A 21066-nucleotide genomic window follows, 5' to 3' on the forward strand; every position below is an offset into this window, starting at 1 on the left:
TGGAAACAGCAACTTGAATGGTATCCTGCTTCTCATCAAATGTGCAGAACACAATCTCGTCATCACCAACACAATTTTCTGCCAGAAAAACAAGCTCAAGACATCATGGAAGCACCCCCGGTCAAAGCATTGGCACCTCTTGGACTATGTAATTACACGTGCCAGAGACCGTCGCGATGTGCTTCTCACAAGAGCCACGACAGGTGCTGATGACTGCTGGACAGACCACAGGTTAATCTGATCCATGATGGCTATCAAGATCGCCCTCAAACGCAGACGCCAAGGAAGAAAAATAAGGTGCAAAATGAACACCCTAGGAGTGAACACCTTCAGGAGCCCTCCAAACGAGTCCTTCTCCAAACAACAGTCAAGGATCATCTACCCATAGAACACTCCAAAAATGATGAGGAACATTGGAACAAACTGAAGACCTCCATCATCACAGCCTATGAAGAAACCGTCGGATATCAAACTAAGAAACATCAAGACTGGTTTGATGAAAATGGCAAAGAAATCCAACAGTTAATTGATAAGAAAAGGAAAGCCTTCCCAACATGGCAGAGAGACACCAATTGTGCTGCTAAGAAAAAGATCTATGCCAGTGCAAAAGCTGAAGTCCAAAGAAGGACCAGAGAACTCAAGAACATCTGGTGGATTAAAAAGGCTAAAGACCAACACTTTTCAGATACCCATGATGCTCAGGGATTTTTCAAAGCCACAAAGATTATCTACAGACCAAAAAAACCCGTGGCATATACCCTCTACGCTCATCAGATGAAACCAAACTTCTGAAGGACAAAAGATCAATTGCACTACACTGGAAAGAGCACTACCAGATCCTCCTGAATCTGCTTCAATGTGGCCGAAGAGGACTTCTCACAAATCCCGCAACAACAAACCAGAGATGAGCTTGCAGCACTGCCTAGTTTGGAAGAAGTCAGCAATGCCATCAGCCAACAAAAAAATAATAAAGCCAGCGGACCTGATGGGATTCCTGCTGAAATCTTCAAAGAGGGTGAACCTGAGCTGATACAACAACACCAGCTCATTGAAAAAGCGTGGGTGACTGAGAAAATCCCAGCAGACTTCAAGGATGCCATCATCATTACCCTTTTCAAGAAAGGGATAGAACAGATTGTGGAAACTATTGCGGTATCTCCCCTCTAACCTCTGCTGGGAAAATCTTTGCAAGAATCCTTGCAAACTGCCTTCTTCCAGTCTCAGAAGACACCCTCCCAGAATCCCAGAATGGCTTCCGTCCCTCCAGAGGAACAGTGGACATGATCTTCACTGCACGACAGCTCCAAGAAAAATGCAGGGAACAAAATCAACCTCTGTACATGGCATTCTTTACCTTGCAAAGGCATTTGACACAGTGAATCGCAATGCTCTCTGGACCATCCTCCAAAAAATCAGGCGCCCTGACAAATTTGTGAACATCCTGCGGCTCCTCCGTGATGATATGATGGCAACAGTCTTGGACAGCAACGGCTCCCAAAGTGACCCATTTAAGGTGGAATCAGGTGTCAAGCAGGGATGTGTTATTGCCCCAACCTTATTTTCCATCTTCATCGCTATGATAACTTCATCTTGTTGATGGGAAGCTTCCCACTGGAGTGGAAATCATCTATTGGACAGATGGCAAGCTTTTCAACCTCAGCAGACTGAAAGCCAAAAACCAAGGTCACATCTGTTATAGAACTCCAATATGCTGATGACAACGTAGTCTGTGCGCATTCAGAAGAAGTCCTACAAGCCACTCTAAACACCTTTGAAGAAGCATACGAGAAGCTTGGCCTCTCACTGAACATTGAGAAAACCAAATTGCTCTTCCAACAGGCACCAGCTAATCCCTCTGCAAAGCCAGAAATATTTATTTATTATTTATTACAGCATTTGTATCCCGCCCTTCTCACTCAATAGGGGACTCAGAGTGGCTTACAATAAAAGCACACATATAAAAATAATACAGTACATTTCAAATCTATTAAAATTACGTTAGGCATTCATAAAAATACACATATAAATATACAATTGGTGCATTTTGAGCCTAAAAACTGGGTCTGTCATTGAGTTCTAAACCACATAGTAGTAGCTGATGCTGCTATTCGAAGGCCTGGTCCCACAACCAGGTCTTAACTCTTCTACGGAAAGATAAGAAGGAGGAATACAGCTTAATGATGTAACATTAGAAAATGTCGACCATTTCCGCTACCTTGGCAGCCACCTCTCCACAAAATTCAACATTGACACTGAAATACAACACCGGCTGAGCTCTGCAAGTGCAGCATTTTTCCGAATGAAGCAGAGAGTGTTTGATGATCGGGACATCTGTAGAGATACCAAGGTGCTTGTTTATAAAGCCATTGTCCTCCCAACCCTGCTCTACGCCTGTGAAACGTGGACTGTCTACAGATGTCACACTCAACTCCTGGAGCGTTTCCATCAGCTTTGCTTCTGAAAAATTCTGCAAATCTCTTGGGAAGACAGGCTGGAAGAAGCAAAGACCACCAGCACTGAAGAGATGCTCCTACGCCATCAACTCTGCTGGACTGGCCAAGTTGTCCGAATGCCCGATCACCATCTCCCAAAGCAGTTACTATACTCCCAACTCAAGAACGAGAAATGGAATGTTGGTGGACAGGAAAAGAGATTTAAAGATGGGCTTAAAGCCAACCTTAAAAATTGTGCATAGACACTGAGAACTGGGAAGCCCTGGCCCTTGAGCTCACCAACTGGAGGTCAGCTGTGACCAGCAGTGCAGCAGAATTTGAAGAGGCATGAATGGAAGGCTTAAGGGAGAAACGTGCCAAGAGGAAGACACATCAAGCCAACCCTGACCGGGACCGCCTTCCACCCAGAAACCGATGTCTTCACTGTGGGGAGAATATGCGGATCAAGAATAGGTCTCTTCAGCCATCTACGGACCCAACCCCAAGATCCCACAATTGGAGGGCCATCATCCTTGATCTATGAGGAATCGCCTAAATAAGTAAGTAAGTAAGTAAGGGTTAAACCCTTGTGCCAGCAGGACTGTTGAACTGAAGGTTGGGTTCCTGACCTGAAGGTTGCTGGTTTGAATCCGGGGAGAGCAGGGATGAGCTCCATCTGTCAGCTCCAGATCCCCATGCAGGGACATGAGAGAAGCCTCCCACAAGGATGGTAAACATCAAACACCCAGCCATCCCCTGGGCAACGTCCTTGCAGACAGCCAATTCTCTCACACCAGAAGCGACTTGCAGTTTCTAAAGTCACTCCTGAAACAAAAAAAATCAGTTTAGATTGGGGTGGGCAAAGTGAAGCCCTCCAGATGTTGGTGAACTGCATCTCCCAGCTTTCCTTGGAGGCGAAGTCTGATGGGAAGTGCAGAGCGGCAACTTTTGTAGTTGCCCTTCGCCCACACTTGCGTGAGATTCTACTAAGCTAAATGAACAACAGCATCATGTGTTCGCATATATCTTTGTGTAACATTTTTCTACTAGGTTCTTATCAAGTGAAAGAGAGCAAATATAAGATTGCATTTTTAACAGGGGCAAGAGAGAGAACATTTATTCACACACTATCTGTCAGGCAGGTCCAAGGGGAAAAAATAGACGGTGGTCATCATTCCCCCAGAAGAAGAGTTCTCAAATATTTGATGATTTGCAAGAGTAACAAAATGGGTGCGTATTGAACACCCAGTGAGCGACAATACATAACCATCACTTCCAGCTATACAGCTATAGTTTGGCAGTTATGCAACTGAGAATAAATTGATCAAAACAGACTCCAATACTCCACACTTACAGTACTCTGAGGAGGACCAACATCACAAAGGATGCAGATATTAGCTCGATTCCTTGGTGACCACCTTCCTTCAATCTAATGCAGTCCTGACGTTTCTGATCTCTTCCCCCTCCTTTTCTTGGTTCTGCTAATAAGATGACAGCAGTTGATATGTTAGCAACGGGCTGCTGCTCAGTTTATATTTATATCTTCTAAATCCCTCTTATAATGCCAGAGGATTTAGCTGTTCAGTAATATCTAGTGACACCAAGGGTCTCCGTTTCAGAGATATTGGTGTTCTCTTACAATGTTGTCTTTTTCAGAGCATTAGATTAACAACTGAGATCATGATAATATATATATCATGGAAACTGTGGTTATGTCAGAAACTGGGTGGATGCTGAAGTCTCCTGGTGATTTTTCAGATTTATGTGTATGTCATAGTGGCGTACATGACACATTATATAAAATGAAGTCATTGTATCTATGAGATATGAACAACATTGTGTCTGAACAGAAGACGTAAGCCAGGCAAGTGAAGACACTGCCAACCTTTCTTTTCAAACGTGCTTGAAAGAAATAGTTTTTTCTTCCAGGTGTCTACTGGATGTGGCACTGTCTGATCTGCACTCTTTTGGAAGGTACAATAAGAGTACTTGCATAAGCAAGCTCCTTCTTCCTGAGAACTTTGTGATAAACCAGAACATGGATAACACTTTATTTTTGACAGCGTAGAAGGCATATGTAGGTTTAGTAGCCGAGAAATGCATTAACCTCATGCAGATTTCGTCCTACATATCAGCAAGGACTGGAAGAGACCCTGCTGCCACAGCAGCTGTTTCTTGGGTCCATCCGCACAAATCCTAAAATTCTCCCTCAAACCATTTTGTGCCTGCAGAGATGGCTTTCATAAATCTACAAGAAAGAAAGAAGTATGCTCTGTTAACTTTTAAGAGCTACAAAAGCAGCCAGGTTTCCTCTACTATCTAATTTTACCAGGAAACAGGATCAGAATCACTCTTCTTTCAAGTATTTTCTGTTTTCCCCACTTCAGCTGCATCTTTGCTATCTGATTTAATAAGCCAGTTCCTACCTTTGTCCATGAATAGCCTCCTTGAAAATCTTGTGCGCACACCAAATAAATGCTGAGCAGTTCGGCTGGAAGGAAATGTGTGAGGGTATATTAAATATATCAGTTCTGAGACAAGTTCCAACACTCATGAAGCATTCATAGAATGATCCATCCAGAATTATTTTCCTGTAATGCTTGGTGCTACATCTCGTGTCCTTTTACACTATTCAGTTACAGTGCTAACTTCCCACTTTAGCTGAAATGGTTTCATCCTACAAAATCCTGGGATTTGTAGTTTAAGGAAGGAGTGTTCAGAATTCTCTGCCAGAGAGCTCTAGTGAAGGTTCTCAATCTGTGGGTCCGCAGGTGTTTTGGCCTACAACTCTCAGAAATCCCAGCCAGGTTACCAGCTATTAGGATTTCTGGGAGCTGAAGGCCAAAACATCTAGGGACTCACAGGTTGAGAACCATTGCTCTTGTGCCTCTCCAACACCATATACCTAGGATTCTATAGGATGTTGCCATGGCAATTAAAATGGAACCACAATGCTATAATTTTGTAGTGTGAAAGGAATCCTTGTATTAGGGCATTATTTCATGTATCCTCCTGCCCTTGGATCCTTATTCTCTATAACAGGGACACACGAGCCTCAGAGGGCCATTTCTCACTCCCTAGCTTCCCCTCTCCCAATCACACAGGATTTCTGTTTACAATAAATGTGTATATTGCTGTTCTTGGATGCTAAAGAAAGGAGGAAAATAATTGGGAAGAAGAAATCACAAGGGAGGGAGAAAGGGAAAGCAAGAGAAGGGATATAAATGAGGTGGGTGAGAAATGGGATTTTCAAATATTCGTGCAGCTCTTTTATGCTCTCCAAAGGTGTGGTTTATCCACGTCCTTATGCATTTTCCAATGGGTCCATTCATTAAATTGTAAACCAAACAATGACTATTTCTAAAGTTAATCCTTACAAAAGATCTAACCCAGGCATTACTGGTGCTAAGAAACCCTGTACGTGAATTGAAAAGATGTGTATCGAGACAATCTCCAATGAACATTGGTTTCGATGTGCATCATTTCCACTTCACTTTGTTCCCAATGTGAAATGGTCCCAAATGCAATGGTCCTATTATTCAATGGACACCATGTCATCACTGCTATAAACATTAACAGCAGCCCTCTACTGAACATAGATGTTATGAAACTACACAATTTTAATTCCCACACACATAAGTCGAATTACAAAGATGTACCATAACTTCCACACACAATTCCAGCCAATGACAGATAAATTAGAAAAAGCAAAATTCTTCTCCCTCTTGTTGTTTCCCTCCTCACTGAGTTGATGTGAGTGAAAACTACTTTTGCCCCTTGTACTCGGTTTGCAGCAATTGAAGTAAGCTGTAGCCAAAAGCAAAAAGAGGGAGGAGGAAAGTGAAACGGACATCTTAAAAGCAGCTGAATAATGAAAAAATAGATAATTTGTTAGGACCATCCCAAACTGAGACAATTGGAGGGTATATGAATATTTTCATTAGAACACAAACATGTAAAAGTGCTTAACTTTTCCCCAATTAAGATTTCCATGGCTTTGGAGTCCAAAAATGTTTTCTGGAGTTATAGACGGAACCAAAGATCCATACTAGAGTCAGGTATTTGTGTCAGTAGAAGACTTGAATGTTTAGCAAAACAAAAATAAACATTTTAAAAATCCTCAATTTGCTTTTCAAAGGCAATCAATTATATTGGCTCTATGTCTGTTCACACCCATTTACATGTGTTTTAACTGGTTGCCCAATTTGTATTGGGAACCCAAGAGAAGCCATTGGTATGTTTTACTTTTTGAAGCTTAACTGTGACACAATAGTGGCATCCTACTTCATAAAGGGCATTGGACTACATATGAATCTTGGATAAAGGTATGTAATGTATAAATATATCAGAAAACTTTTTTAAATGTGTGCTTTATTTTTTAAACTTGTATAAATAAATACAAAATGACAAAGAGATTTATGTTTACTAAACATTGCATTTGATTGTATGACATTACACAGTGTCTGTCACAACAGGTTGACTTAAAATTGTGTCCTTTCAGCTGTTGGTGCATAATTACATAACTCTGTAGGATACAATAAGTCCTGAAGCTGCATCCAGCCACCCTTTTTCAGTGAAACCCCTGAGTGCTTACAATTGCAAAAGAGTGTTAGGGGAGCCATTAAACCATAGTGACTGAATCCTGGGGATTTTGAAAGGGAGAAGAAAAAATCAGAAGAAACATACTCGTTGAAGACATAAAATAAACTGCAGCCTTTTGAAACTTATCCCCTCCCCCCAAGGGATACTACTATCTTTCCTCAGTGGCTGAAGAATCCCCAAAACTTCCTAGCAAAATAATAATAATAATAATATTAATAATAATAATAAATTTCATTGTATTACTTTGTCACCTGAGATTTTCCTCCTTCATGCTTACTGAAAGCTTGACAATATTAATATTCATGGAGTTAATTTGGATGCACAAGAACTTTCAAGGGAGATTAAAATTTCATCCCTGGGTCTACTCAACATGAATGACAGGACTAGTTTGACAATTCATGAAGGAAGGTGCACGGTGATGACTAGGTTCAGTTTTGACTATGTAGAGCAAGTCTAACATTGTACCTTCATGCTCCTAACATCTGGTTCTGCAGTCCAGGCTGAGCAGGCCCAGATCTTTATGTGCATTGCATACAAGTGCCAAGCAATCTTATGTTTTTCACAAAGCATGAGGAGGAGGGTTATGATCGGCCACTGTACAGGGTTTACACATCTCCAATGTTCTTACTAATGGAAGGTCAACTGCCAAGGTTCCAGAAATCTCTGGTTTTTACTCTTCAGCATAAACAGTATGCACCAAATCTAGCCAATTTAGATAGGTTTTTCTATTTATACTTTTCCAGTAAGTGCTTTTTGTTTGCACCTAGCTCACTTGCTGGATTCCACCTCTTGTTTTAGAAGAAAAGCCACAACATTTAGAAAACTTTCTGCAACATGACCAGTACTGTAAAAGGCTAGGATTAATCAGACTAAGCACTTGAGGACTGCTGTTGGTAAATGAAGCTCATTCTGATTAATTCAGCGAATATTTTTTGAGCAATGATGGCAGAAAGCGTCAGACAATCAACACTTGCTATGTGAATGTTGTCATGTTGCATGGGGAGGGGAATATGTATTTCTGAATGTTGCTGGACTGCAACTCCTATGATGCCTCACTACAGACTGTTTTTTGCCTGTTGTGGATGGCAGTCCAAGAAAAGTTGTTGATAACACATTTCCTGCTCCTGCTTTATATGGGTTAAATGCAAAGATGTCTTATTTCTTAACATTGTATTGGAGAACTATATCCCATTTTTCATGTTCTTTTCACGACATAGTTTTATCCTGTAGCTGTTCACATTGGGGGAACAGGGCTGTTGAAAGGATTCTAAATTAAATCATTTTGGACACACCAGCACAGCAATGTGATGCACAATGACCAAAGTATGAATTCATGGATCAAAGGGAACCAAGAAGCATTGTTAGATAATGGGCTGGCAACACCAAGATTTCTCCATGCTCTACACCACTAAAATATTCGTTAGTCAATAACTGACTCACAATAAATTTACAATTCTATTCACAATTGATGACACAGTAGGCTACTCATGAAATGTCATCTGAAAGGACTCCAAAGTTAGAGGTCAGGAGTAGAAGTGGTGGTTTCTTTGAAATGCACCTTGCAACAGTTTGCACAGCTTAAGAAGTGCTTGTCACAGAAATTTTAGAGAATTACTTTTGACTTCACCTTATAGAAAAGCTAGTAGAAGAGTAAAGACCATCCTTTAAAATCACTGGTCTGGCTTGTTGAAAAGAAAAGAAATAAAATTAAGCTCAGAGCCAATCTATGGTTCCAGGGATCAAAATCAGTTTATCTTGACATATGAAGGTGTAGGTGAACTAAATGGGCATCTAATCTAAGGGAGAGCCTGTTTCATGATCAACCCATCCTATTATTAGGATTTACAGGAGAGGCCTCTTTGGTTGTGTTACTTCAAGATACAGTTCTCTCTCATCTGATACAAAAGGAACCCCCCTTTTGTTACTCCCAAAACAGTTCCATCACATTTACTGGTACGATTGCCTGTTTTTAGCAAAAGTTTCAAAATGTATTTTTATAATTTGACTTTTAAGGATATCTTAAATATTTGTGTTGTTTTCTGTTTTTAATCATGTATATTATTTTATAGTTTATGTTTCTGTTGTATACATTGAGTATCACTTATCTGGAAATCTGAAATACTCTGAAATTGTCCTTGGGTGGCTGAGAAAGTGACACCTTTGCATTCACAATATACATAAACTTCATTTCATGCACTAAATTATTGAAAAACCCTGTGTATCAAATTACCTCCAGGTTAGTGCATATGGTATATGTGAAACATAAACGAATTTCCTGTTTAGACTTGGATGCCATCTCCAAAATACTTTCATTATGTATATATTCAAAAATCTAGGGTTAAAACCCAGAAATATGAAACATGTCTGGTTCCTAGCATTTTGGTTGAGAAACTCAACCTGTAGTGTTCCAAATATTTTCAAAGAAAGGTGATATATGAATTCAAATAAATACATTTATAAAAATAAAATATTTGGCATAGGCACTATCAGATTTACACCCATGCTAGTTGTCTTATAGACCGAGTGGGGTGGCATGCTCATGCTTCAACTATGCAGATTATTTTTCTTTTTTAGAACTGGGATAAGGCCTTGCAATCAAGCTTTTAGGATAGTTTAAAATAAGAATAGAAGAAAGCATAAGCATTCTTGCGGTGACTTAACACACTTAAAGCAAAGGAAAAGGTCTCTTCCAAAGTAGAGGGCATGGCATTCAACCAAACTTTAGCCTTAATGTCTAGGGGTGATGGTCACAAGGCAAGTTCCTACAATTTTTTTGGTGGACTATCACCCATAGAGGTGCAATGTTTGAGGCACCAGACTAATTTCCCCAGTGGAAATTTCCTGCATATGTTTGACTAGAATATTATATTTGGCAAAGTATTGAGCAAGCCAATGTTTAAAAATAGCCAGGCTCCATTTCCTTCTGAAGGACAAGGGAAAGCAATAAACTAGATTCATTGTCTGAATGAATGTTACATCGAGTTCTTCACTGTCACTGTTTACACTATAGCACTGTTCTTGAGGGTCTAATTCTTTCTCTTGAGGTGCTTCTGCTTGCCAATTTCCAAAAGCAAATGGAGGTTGCTCCTATATCTTACCCTCAAGATGTTCCTTCAAGTCAAACTGATGCCACAGAGGAATAATCATAAACTTGTGTGGCTCAGTATTCAGATCTGAACTCTGATATTAGATTATTGAATCTGTAAAATTTACTTAGGTATTGACGTACTGATTCAGTGGGACTAACAATTGGATTTAGCTTCAGATGGAAATACACTGCTAAGAAAAGAAAGAGAAAGTTATGTCTAAAGTCATCCTAAAAGGGGCATTCTTCTAGATAAATATCTTTAAATATGTAAATGGATGTAACACAGAAAATGGTGTAAGTTTGTTTTGCTGCTATACAGACTAGATCACAAATCAGTGGATTCAAATTACAAGAAAAAACATTTCACCTAAACATTAGGAAGAACTTTGTGACAGGAAGATCCGTTTGACAGTGGAATATCCTGCCTTGGAGTGTGGTGGTGGTCTCTCCTACTTTGGATGTCTAAACAGAGGGTTAACATTAATCTCCCTGGAGTGCTTTAGTTATTCATTTCTGCATGATAGATATTGGGCTAGATGGCTCTTGCTGTCCCTTTCAGCTCTATGATTTTAGGAAACGCAGGAATTAATTGGTACCAGATTTCAAGGCCAATTTAGGTAACTTGGAATAAAAAAAGCAATCTTGAAAATTTTAGGTTAAATGTGGCTTCAGAAGGTGACTGTATTCATATTCATCCAGAATGAACATGTAATAGTTGGTCAATGTTCTACCTCCTGTGCTTTGATAAATTAAGCAACACATGATTAAGCACTGACTCTTTACTCATCACAATTTTCACACTGGCCACTGTGCCTGGGCTTCTTTCAAAAAGAGGGGCTCTTAGTCAACATGCCTTGGGCAGTGATCCCAACTTTTTCTCCTTAATTTTGTAAATAGATATATAAATAGAATGAGAGGACAACACTCAAAAGAAGGAAGGAAGCCTGATATCTACATTTCACTTATTTGTCACGTGTTCTCCACACTTGCCTTATAGAGGGATGGGAATCTTGTGACTTTCTAGATGTTGGCACACAAGTTGTAGCAAACATCACCACCAGCTGTGCTGGCCCAAGCTGCTTGGATTTGCTGTCCAAGAGAATTTGGATGTTTCTTACTGTATTCTAAGAGTTTGCTGTCATTACCACCATTTGGCAAATGCTCACAAAGAGGAACAGGGTAAACGGCACATCTTGTCTAGTGGGCACCATACATTCTGCTTGCTGCCCACTATCCAAGCTAAGCAAGTCTGAAGGCTGTCAGGATGTTGTGAGGGTCGTCTCGGCTGTGGCCCCTCGGCTCTGGAACTCCCTCCCCAGGGAGATTAGGATGGCGCTCTCCCTACCATCCTTCAAGAAACAATTGAAAACCTGGATGTTTGGGCTGGCCTTTGGAGAGACAGCCATTGGATGACCAGCCTCATTATAATTCTATTCTGAATGTTATTAGGTTCCTTTCATCAGGGTATTTTAATCTAATGATTTTATCTTATATTGCTGCTATAGTTCCCCCCCCCCCCAACCTTTGAAGTTGACTGAATGGCATTGGTGGTTGTTTGATATTATTTTATATTGTTTGATATTATTACTGTTGTATAAACCTTTGTTTTAACTTCTGTTTTATCATCTTCTTGTGTTTTAAACTGTGTGTATTGTTAATGTATTTGCACTGTTACTTTTGTAACATTGTGAGCCGCCCCGAGTCCCCACAGGGAGATGGTGGCGGGGTATAGATAAAGTTTTATTTTATTATTATTATGTTCTTACTGACATATATTTAAAGCCTGCTCATGACCTGGTTTGATTGTGTGTTTTTTAAAATTCATTTGATATGTGGCTGTGGTGCAGAGAAATTATCAGCAGTTTTATACTATGGGAAGAATTTGAATTCATCACTCTTGACATCGGAGCTTAAGTGGATGCAATGAAAGCAGTTCATCCATACTTTAAAAAGAAGTTGAAACTTAACAAAGAATGTATTTAATTGCATTACATCTAGTGCATTACATGCTATTCTGAACTTATGAATGGCATGCATGAAAGTAACTTGCAAAAAAGATCTCAAAACTTAAGTCATTACAGCCACTCAACCATCTTTAGTGTCTCCTGCAGTTTCTGTAGTCTAGTCTCCTGATCTTTCCAACACTTCCCATGGAAACCTAACAGGACACAAGTCACACAAATTGTGTGATCTCGAATAAAGCTACTAGCACTTCCAGGTGGTTTCCTGGAGCATTTTGTAGAAGTTGTGCTGGTCTTATGTTCTTATCTTGGGACTGAAGGCTAAATCTACTCCCCAAACTGAAAGTGATGCCAATCCTCCAAATAGATTCTTTATTGTGTGCCTTCAAATCAAGAGTTGAAAATTCAGAGGGAATTTGCCACGGCCTTCCTCTAAGGCTGAGAATGAAATTTGCCCAGGGCCACCCCATGGGTTTCCATGGTGGAATGGGGATTCAAATTCTGGTCTCCATAGCTGTAATCCAACATCCCAAACACTGTATCATGCTGGCTCTTCTAAAAAATCAGATTCTCATTGTAGGTCTGAAGGATGGAAACATGAGATTTAAACTGAAACAATGGCTCTATGTGCAATTAAAAGGGGCCCCAGGTTAAAACAGACGAAGTGATATTGTGTGTGTGTGTGTGGGGGGGGCAACATTTTTAATATAATCAGAGACTATTGTGTCTTGCCACAATTGGCATAAATACTAATTATTGTTAATTGTGTTGGAAGTATGTACAGGAGAATGACATTAACATTCCAAAATGTATTGAATTACAAGTAAATAAATACTTCAAAACTCTGTCTCAGGTCTTTAGCTTGAATTCTTGGCAGTCCCTTCCCATATAACAGAAGCAATCTCATGGCAGAAAAAGCTCTCAAAAACTAAAAGTCACAAGGCTAGACTGAATATCCCTTATCTGAAATACATGGGGCCATAGGTGTTCAACATTTTTGGATTTTTCTTCCAGATTTTGTAATACAGTAGAGTCTCACTAATCCAAGCCTCGCTTATCCAAGCCTCTGGATAATCCAAGCCATTTTTGTAGTCAATGTTTTCAATATATCGTGATATTTTGGTGCTAAATTCGTAAATACAGTAATTACAACATAACATTACTGTGTATTGAACTACTTTTTCTGTCAAATTTGTTGTATAACATGAAGTTTTGGTGCTTAATTTGTAAAATCATAACCTAATTTGATGTTTAATAGGCTTTTCCTTCATCCCTCCTTGTTATCCAAGATATTCGCTTATCCAAGCTTCTGCCGGCCCGTTTAGCTTGGATAAGTGAGACTCTACTGTATTTGCATATACTTATATGACATACCTTGGATATGGGACGCTTATACAAATAGTCTGATGATATACATCTTATACACATAGCCTGAAAGCAATTTTATACCCAGCTGAACCAATATAAAGTGAAGGTGTCACTTTTAGAGCATCCATGTAGGCTATTCTGAGTTTTGGAGTATTTCATATTTTTTAATTCCAGGTAAGGGATACTCAACTCGTATTGCAAACATCAGTGGTAGTGTGCATGCCTGGTGAGGAACACGTGCTGAAAGGAAGTCCTGTACATGTGTGCTGCTATGGAGATAGCTATAGCCACCTGATTGGACTGTGGTCACAATGCTGGACTAAATAGGCATTTAGTCTGATCCAAGATAGCACTTCTTATGGTCTCAATTTTTATGCCTCCAATCCCCCCTAATAGATTTACTGTGCAATTTCAAGCAATTACAAACACCAAACTAAGTAGATTCAGTGAGTGGGTGACTTCGAGGATTTCAATCTTAACTTTAAAATGAGATTGAATGTAGCAGTGACTACTCTCTTTTGTAACCTGACTTTTAAAACATCTTTCAAATGTTGACTCTTCCAGATTTTGGGATAAAATAAAACATTATTAAAACTGGTTTTGTGTCACTTGAGGATGCAATAAGAATTTGGAACTTTTGGAACTTTCATTGCAACATTCTATTCTGGATGTCATGAAGCTTTTCTAGGTCTAGATTTATTTAGGAAGTTTGGCATTTTGAAAAAAAAAATCAAATTTCCTTTGCCAAAGAGCCTCCCCCCCCCCCAGATCTTTTGAGTTTAGTCCTCTTTTAATTTAGATTTCTTACAACAAAATTCTGGGCATGTTTTTTTTTTGCTGCTTCAGTTTTTCTTCTTGCATTTCCCACTAGATTCAAACTGCTTGTATACTGAGAATGAACTTCCACTGAAGTCTCCATAGGCAATGACATCTCTAGAAAGACTAGTGTGAATGAACTTGCTAAACAGAGTCAATTAGGTTCACTTTTTTTGTTCACAGGGGAAAAATGCAAAACTCTGCTCAGACCAATGAGTTATAGTAAATGTGAATGCTTAATGCAACAATGGCCTTTTAAGCTAAAAGCATTTAAGCAAAGTGGGTAGTATTTTGAAAATGCAAAGACAGATTACAGACTGTGTAAGATTTCAACTCAGTGGCCACATACCACCAAAAAGCCCCATTAATTCCACTGAGATTTAAGAGTGAATGTCCTTCCATTGAGTTCTTTGCTCTCTGCTTTGGAGCCAAATTTGAAATCCTGTCAGCATCTAGCTTAGGAACAGGCATGTTTGTATGTGAGTGTGTGCTAAGATTTTGTAAGCTTTGAAAAACAAACATCAATTTCTGTGGACTAAAGGTTTAAATGGAACATAATCTGGGCAATGCAGAACAGGAACTGTAAATGATGATGAGGATGATATGAATCATTTTAAATTTTCACCCACACTCATGACACATACATTATTTTCCAGGGCGAACTTGGAGGGAGAACTTCACTCCTCAACCTTTAATTTGTACTAGGTTCAGTTATTCTCCATGAAGAACAAAGATGCTATCAAATTCATTGAGATTTCAAGGAGGGAACTTGCATTACAGTTTCTGGTTAGAACTGCATATTAATCATAGCAGCTTGTCAAACCTCTGGGAGAGTGAGATTTCCATTTTGGGACAGAGAAATGCTTGGCAAGGACCCCAAATTTTCCTGCGTGAACACCTTTCATGCTGGCAAGAATGATAACATATTTTCGATTGAAACAAAACATCAGAACTTGTACATACGTACAGATACCCAAGAGATGAACAGTGACAAAACAAGCTCCACTATCAAAGCGGAAAAATGAACAAAAAAGACTGTAGCTAACCACCACATCAATTCAATGTAGCCATTGGTGCAATCTGTTCAGCCTTCAACTTTGTACAAACCACAGGCTCTTGGGAACACCTATCAGGAAAGCCAAATTTTTTTGTTAGTTTCTAGAATTATAGGAAATAATTTATAGCTCTTGTAAGCCCTTAACAAGTTTTTTTTGGAGAAAAATCCAAATGAAGCACTAATAATACATAAAAGTTCACTCCACCTTTTCCTCTAGTGGAAATATTCTTTTTCACTGGGAAGCTATTTGTGGAAGTCTAACAGTCGATACAGTTTCTCATCTGTGGCATTAAAAATCGGTCTGATTCACTGCAGTGCTAATTATATATGAGAACAATTATAAGTGAACCAGTGCAGAAGCTCTTACCTGTGTGGAATTAGCAGAAACCATTGGGACAGAATTAAGAGGTATCTTGACCATTTCTTACCCAAGAAAGATAAACGGAAAGCCTTTACAAGCCAAATGGAGGACTAAGTGAAAGAAAATTCTGGTTTGATGTTCATCCCTTCACATTTGCAGTTTTGACTTTTGCAGATTTGATTGTTTATGGACTTGATTAAAAATGTTATCTTTAAGGATTTTTAGGTTCTCTAGTGTGACTATATCAGGCATGGTCAAACTTCAGCTCCCCAGGTATGAAGGACTTCAACTCCCTTCTAACAGCTGGTAAGCTGGCTGGGATTTCTAAGAGTTGAAGTCCAAAACATCTGGAGGGCCAAAGTTTACCCATGCCTGGACTATGGTCAACGTCCTCCAGTCTTGCTGGAAAACCATGAGATTTCTAGAGAGAACATATTTCTAGGAATCAGTAGGTCCTCCAATGCATTCAGCTTCCCGCTGAATTTCATCATAGTGTTCTGCTCAAAAACCTAGAACTCCCTAGACAGATTCTCTTAAGTTAAAAAAAATAGAATTTCTTTATTCAGTTTTTCACCTTCACGGGGTCCTGTGTCCGTAACCCCAGCAACTGTGGAGGGCTGGCTACAGATCTGATAGATCAGCAGACCAGTACAATTATACTGTTATCTACTTCGAGGGAGGTAAATAATCATCATGTTCAGTCCCAGATGCTCTTAACAGTATATTGTAGTACCATTATAAACATTACAGGAATTGGTTGCTAACTGTCATTAAAGCTTATCATAATTTCTTATAGGTCACAGATATGAGTATGATAAGGAAATATAGTATTATGTTACTCTGCTTTGAAAGTTTCAGAGATGTCAACTTTTCTGGGATAGATCATTTCCAGAATATTAAATATCTGTCCATAAAATTGGTTTCCATCTGTCTTTGGCTTCTATACTAAAGAGATCTTTCATAAGAACAGGTATGGAATCCATTCTTATCCATTCTTTTTAGGACATCTACTTTTAACATTACCTTAGGGAAGATTGTAATATTTTAGAGTTCAAAAGCCACTTCTTCCAAAGTCGCTCAACTCATTTCCATGACTCATAGTCTATAGTAGATTACAGAAATAGAAATTACTATCTAAGGATTGTGGCCTACATAAAGCAGCACAGCACATTGATCCCCTTAGCATGAACTACTAGTAAATGACTCTTCTTTTGAAACGTGTCCTAACATTCACATTTCCTTGATGAAATTTAGGCATCTGAGGCTTGTTTCATGGATTCTGGTAGTGAAGTACGTCTTTCTCTAACATGCCACTAAATCCCTAGCATACTGAAGAGTGCTACAAAATATAGCATCATTAAAACAGATATCTTAAATTATGCAAACACATTCAGAGACTGGAGCTGTATCAGAGAACTAAGACCATGTGCATGTATATGTCATAAAACATATGATTAATTATCACGATTGTTTTTAAAAAAGAAATGCTACAAAATCATGTTATATTAAAAATATACTGGGAATTCATTACACTTTAAAATATCTATTCAGAAAAAGGCAACTGCAACACGACCCTATCTTGACAGTATTAGCTGTATTTATCCTTAGGTCAATTTGATATTCTTGGTCTTTCTTATTTTGTTTTGTGTTTTTTTTTACATAATTGCATATATATTTCCATTTGGAAAAAATAGGAGGGGGGAGGGAGAGAAAAAAAAAAGTTAAATGTGATGGCTAAGATCCATAATAGGTGACTCATGGACTTGAGTTATTGCTAGACTGAATGTTTTCCATAGCCTCTGTGTCCAAAATGTACACTTACTGCTCCTTCAGCCTTGACAGTTGACCTTTCAATGTGCTGGCATACTGCCGCAAGGGCAGCGGCATCTGCAGGGTAGACACAGCGGTATCCTATTTAATCACCCACCTCTATTATCTTATCTCAGGTAGCAACTCAAATTGACATTTGCATTGTATTGTATTGGGTGAATGTAAATTTCACTATACTTTTAATGTGAAGGCCAACCGATGTGCAGTTATCCCCTTCCCGCCTTCACAGGCTGTTTTGGATGCTCCTGGTTTTAATTTGAAAACAGACATCCAAACCCCTTTGTTATATAATCAATATGATTTTCTTCTCTTGGAAATACCTAGGGTTTTTAAAAAAGGAAAACAAACCAACTAGTCAGACTGTTGTGATTTGGTCAACCACTCGAGTACTATCCATATCCACCATTTCAACGCACTCTATTTCCTCCCGGTTCTCAGGAGTTTTCTTCTCTTTCCGTTTTTTCTTGGATGGTGGCACAAAAGTCAGTATCACAGGTAAAATGGCAAAGCAATGAAAGAAGGTGACTAATGCTATCAAAAACAAGCACCTGAACAGTGTACGGGTCAGATTTGAAGGCACAGCTGCGAGAGGAATTAGACCAACAATGTAGCAGAGGTAGCTCTGTAAAATAGCTACCCCGTGCACTTCCAGGGCATTCTTTACCCATTTAGTTCTTGTGAAATCTTTGCCCAGGACAAAGGTTGACAAGAGAGGTGCACAGTTGTCAACTGTATAATTAATCCCATAAATTAAGCACAATACAGAAATACAGTCCAAGTCGACTTTCCACAAGGTCATAAAACCTATAACTCCAAATTCAACTGAGGCAACAGTGAGTGTGAGCCATACATTGATGAGAGAGTCTGCCACCAGAAACGCAGAGAAGAAGAGCAGGAATAAAGCACTAATGCAGGAGTTTTGCAAGGGGGCTCCCATATAGGAGGCATAACGATCCATGTATACAAATGATGGGTTGAAAACAATGAATTTAACCTTGGACTTGAGAGAGAGCTTTCTTAAGGTTTCCAGGAGATGATAAAGCTCTTCTCGTTTAGTATCCATAGTCTTAGCAACCAGGAACATTCGAGAGGCCACAATGTCGACTTCATTGTTGTATTTCTTGGAAAAAATGATATCCTCTGAAAAATGGGCAAACTGGGGTGCTTTCAGGAAGGAGTTCCTTAGAATATCTGTGAAATTCTTTTTGGGTAATCCAGTTGATATGTTGAGTTTTCTAAGGTAATTTAAATAGCTCTCAAACCAAGATATCCGCACAAATCCCTTGGTGTACTCTAGCATGTCCTCTTGAACGGTTATGTTCCAGTATTCTATGGACTCATAGATATAAAACCCAATGACTGGGCTGTAATTGCTGAAGTATTTCTGCTGAGCTGCAGTGTACTCCATTGTTCGTGTTGCAGTTGCTACAATGTTCCTAAGGTCTGACTCTTCATTGACCTGCAGGTAGCCCATTAAGGCAAAGGAAATATAAATAAGGTAAAAGAGAACTACAAAAGGCTTGACATATGTGTTCGTTATCCAGTCGCAGTAATAACGCTTGAGGAAACACACCAAAAGGTGACTTTCATAACTGTTTGTCTCCTCTGACTCTGCAGTGTCCTCACTGAATTTGGCTGTCAGAAGAAACCTATACCAGGCAGGCTTCTCTTGCAAGACCTCTGGCTTTGGTACCTTTCTGCAGAAGATGCTATGCTGGTAGTTGTTTTCTATGTAGCCAGTAAACACGAGGCTGGAACCATAAAAGGAGAGCACATAGAGGTAGTTGAAGAAAATTGCAATACAGGAATTGCAGCAGAAGAGCCTGGCTGCTTCAATGTTAGTGAAGGGGCTGGCACCTATTCCAAAGGTGACCAGATACATGGCAGTGGTGAGAGAAAAGGAAAGCATGGAGTCTGCAAATACAGCTGCAGTTCTCTCTTTCACGTGTTGGTCTTCTCTAGTTTTCCTCCAGGAGGACAACATTTCAAAAGTTCCATATAATCCATGACCTGGAAGAGAGAAGAAAGCCACTATTTAATCTTAGAAAGAAAAGACGGAACTAACAAGAATGAATATGTCCAATGAACTGTACATTCATTTACATGGGCTAATTGGAGGAGCAATGGTCCTCCTGGGACTCTGCAGGAATCTGTGCAGGTGATATGCTGCACAAGAAGAAAGCCAAGTTTAGTGTCAAGAAGACTTATGCTAACACATCCGTTATCCAAAGGAGACATTTTACATGCCGTGTTTTCATTGAGAAGATTTAAGAGTTGTCTAAGTTAAGACAACTTTAACTATGTGCTATTGATTTCTAAGGAAAACACTGGATGTACTTACGTAGCCCTTCCTTTTAAAAAGTAACATTATGTAAGCAAAAAGACCTAAGGTAGTTAATCATTCTTTATGTGTAGTGTGGTCAGATTAAATTACAAAATCAGGACAATCTGTCCAAATGTCCTTCATTTTAACAAATATTCTCAGTGAAAATTGTAGGTACAGTTCCAGAATACAGCTATTTCTCCCTCTACATTTTTTTTCCATGTCAGGAGCAACTTGAGAAACTGCAAGTTGCTTGTGATGTGAGAGAATTGGCCGTCTGCAAGGATGTTGCACGGGGGACGCTCAGATGTTTTGATGTTTTTACTATCCTTGTGGGAGGCTTCTCTCATCTCCCCGCATGGAGCTGGAGCTGATAGAGGGAGCTCATCCGCGCTCTCCCTGGGTTAGATTCGAACCTGGCAACCTTCAGGTCAGCAACCCAACCTTCAAGTCACAAGGCTTTAACCTACTACGCCACTGGAGGCTCCTCCCTTTACAATGCTGAAGGGAAAGTGAATGGAGAATCTTGAGAATATGTATGGTTTTAAAAAGAAAAAAAGTTGTTAATACTGTATTTACATTTGTAATTTTTTTTTAACATCATAGGTTCAAACCTGAGGTTTTCCGATAAAACACAAATCATTAATGGTCCAAAATTCCAGTTGGCAACATCTGGTTGACTAGGAAAATGACAGAGAATATGTCTTCCTTTCTACCTTTTCTATGCTATAAATAATGTTATGCATCTTTTTGATGTCTTCCTTTACTTAATTTTTAAAATCTAAGCTAAGGCCTCCGAACATTACACCTTTTCCTCAAAGGAGAGAGTTGTTCTAAAACTGTAATGAATCTGGAAGACTTTATAATAGGTCAGAGTTTCTGACTACGTTATCAAAAATCCTGCATGGCACCTAAGCCTCTGGGCAGCACCTCTTAATCTGATAATGCCAGAGTTCTGTTTCATATCTACAGGCATTCCTGAACTAAAAGAAACCTGCAATCAGATCATGCAGATACTAAGGTAATTCCACTTTTTCATAGGTTCATTGAGGAGAGCACAGAGACAGCTAGATATGAAGCAGGTTCCATTATAATGACCTCATACTGTCAAAAGCATGGTCTCTGTTCCTGTCTACTCAGAATGCTATGGGGGTCATCATAATTTGTAACCTTGTCATATGAAAACACAAATAGATATTTAAATAACATTTGCATCCTATTTGCAGTG

General features: G+C 39.3%; 1 protein-coding gene across 7 annotated transcripts in view; it reads right to left on the reverse strand.

Annotated features, from left to right (window-relative positions):
- Positions 1–21066, reverse strand: part of ptchd1 (patched domain containing 1) — a 127024-nt gene that overhangs the window by 17643 nt on the left and 88315 nt on the right. The window contains exons 3-4 of one of the 7 annotated variants that reach the window (XM_062977217.1): positions 4859–4923; positions 333–3913 (exon numbers count right to left, since the gene is read on the reverse strand). The exons of 4 other annotated variants lie outside the window; for them this stretch is intronic. In XM_062977217.1, the coding sequence (XP_062833287.1) occupies positions 3857–3913; positions 4859–4923 (122 nt within the window). In that variant the 3' untranslated portion in view covers positions 333–3856. Of the gene's footprint in view, positions 1–332; positions 4924–6836; positions 19526–21066 lie in introns of those variants that run through there. 2 more of the 7 variants (XM_062977215.1, XM_003218839.4) reach the window with 2 other exon arrangements.

Source organism: Anolis carolinensis, chromosome 3, assembly GCF_035594765.1.
Source record: "Anolis carolinensis isolate JA03-04 chromosome 3, rAnoCar3.1.pri, whole genome shotgun sequence".
NCBI classification, from domain to species: Eukaryota; Metazoa; Chordata; class Lepidosauria; order Squamata; family Dactyloidae; genus Anolis; species Anolis carolinensis.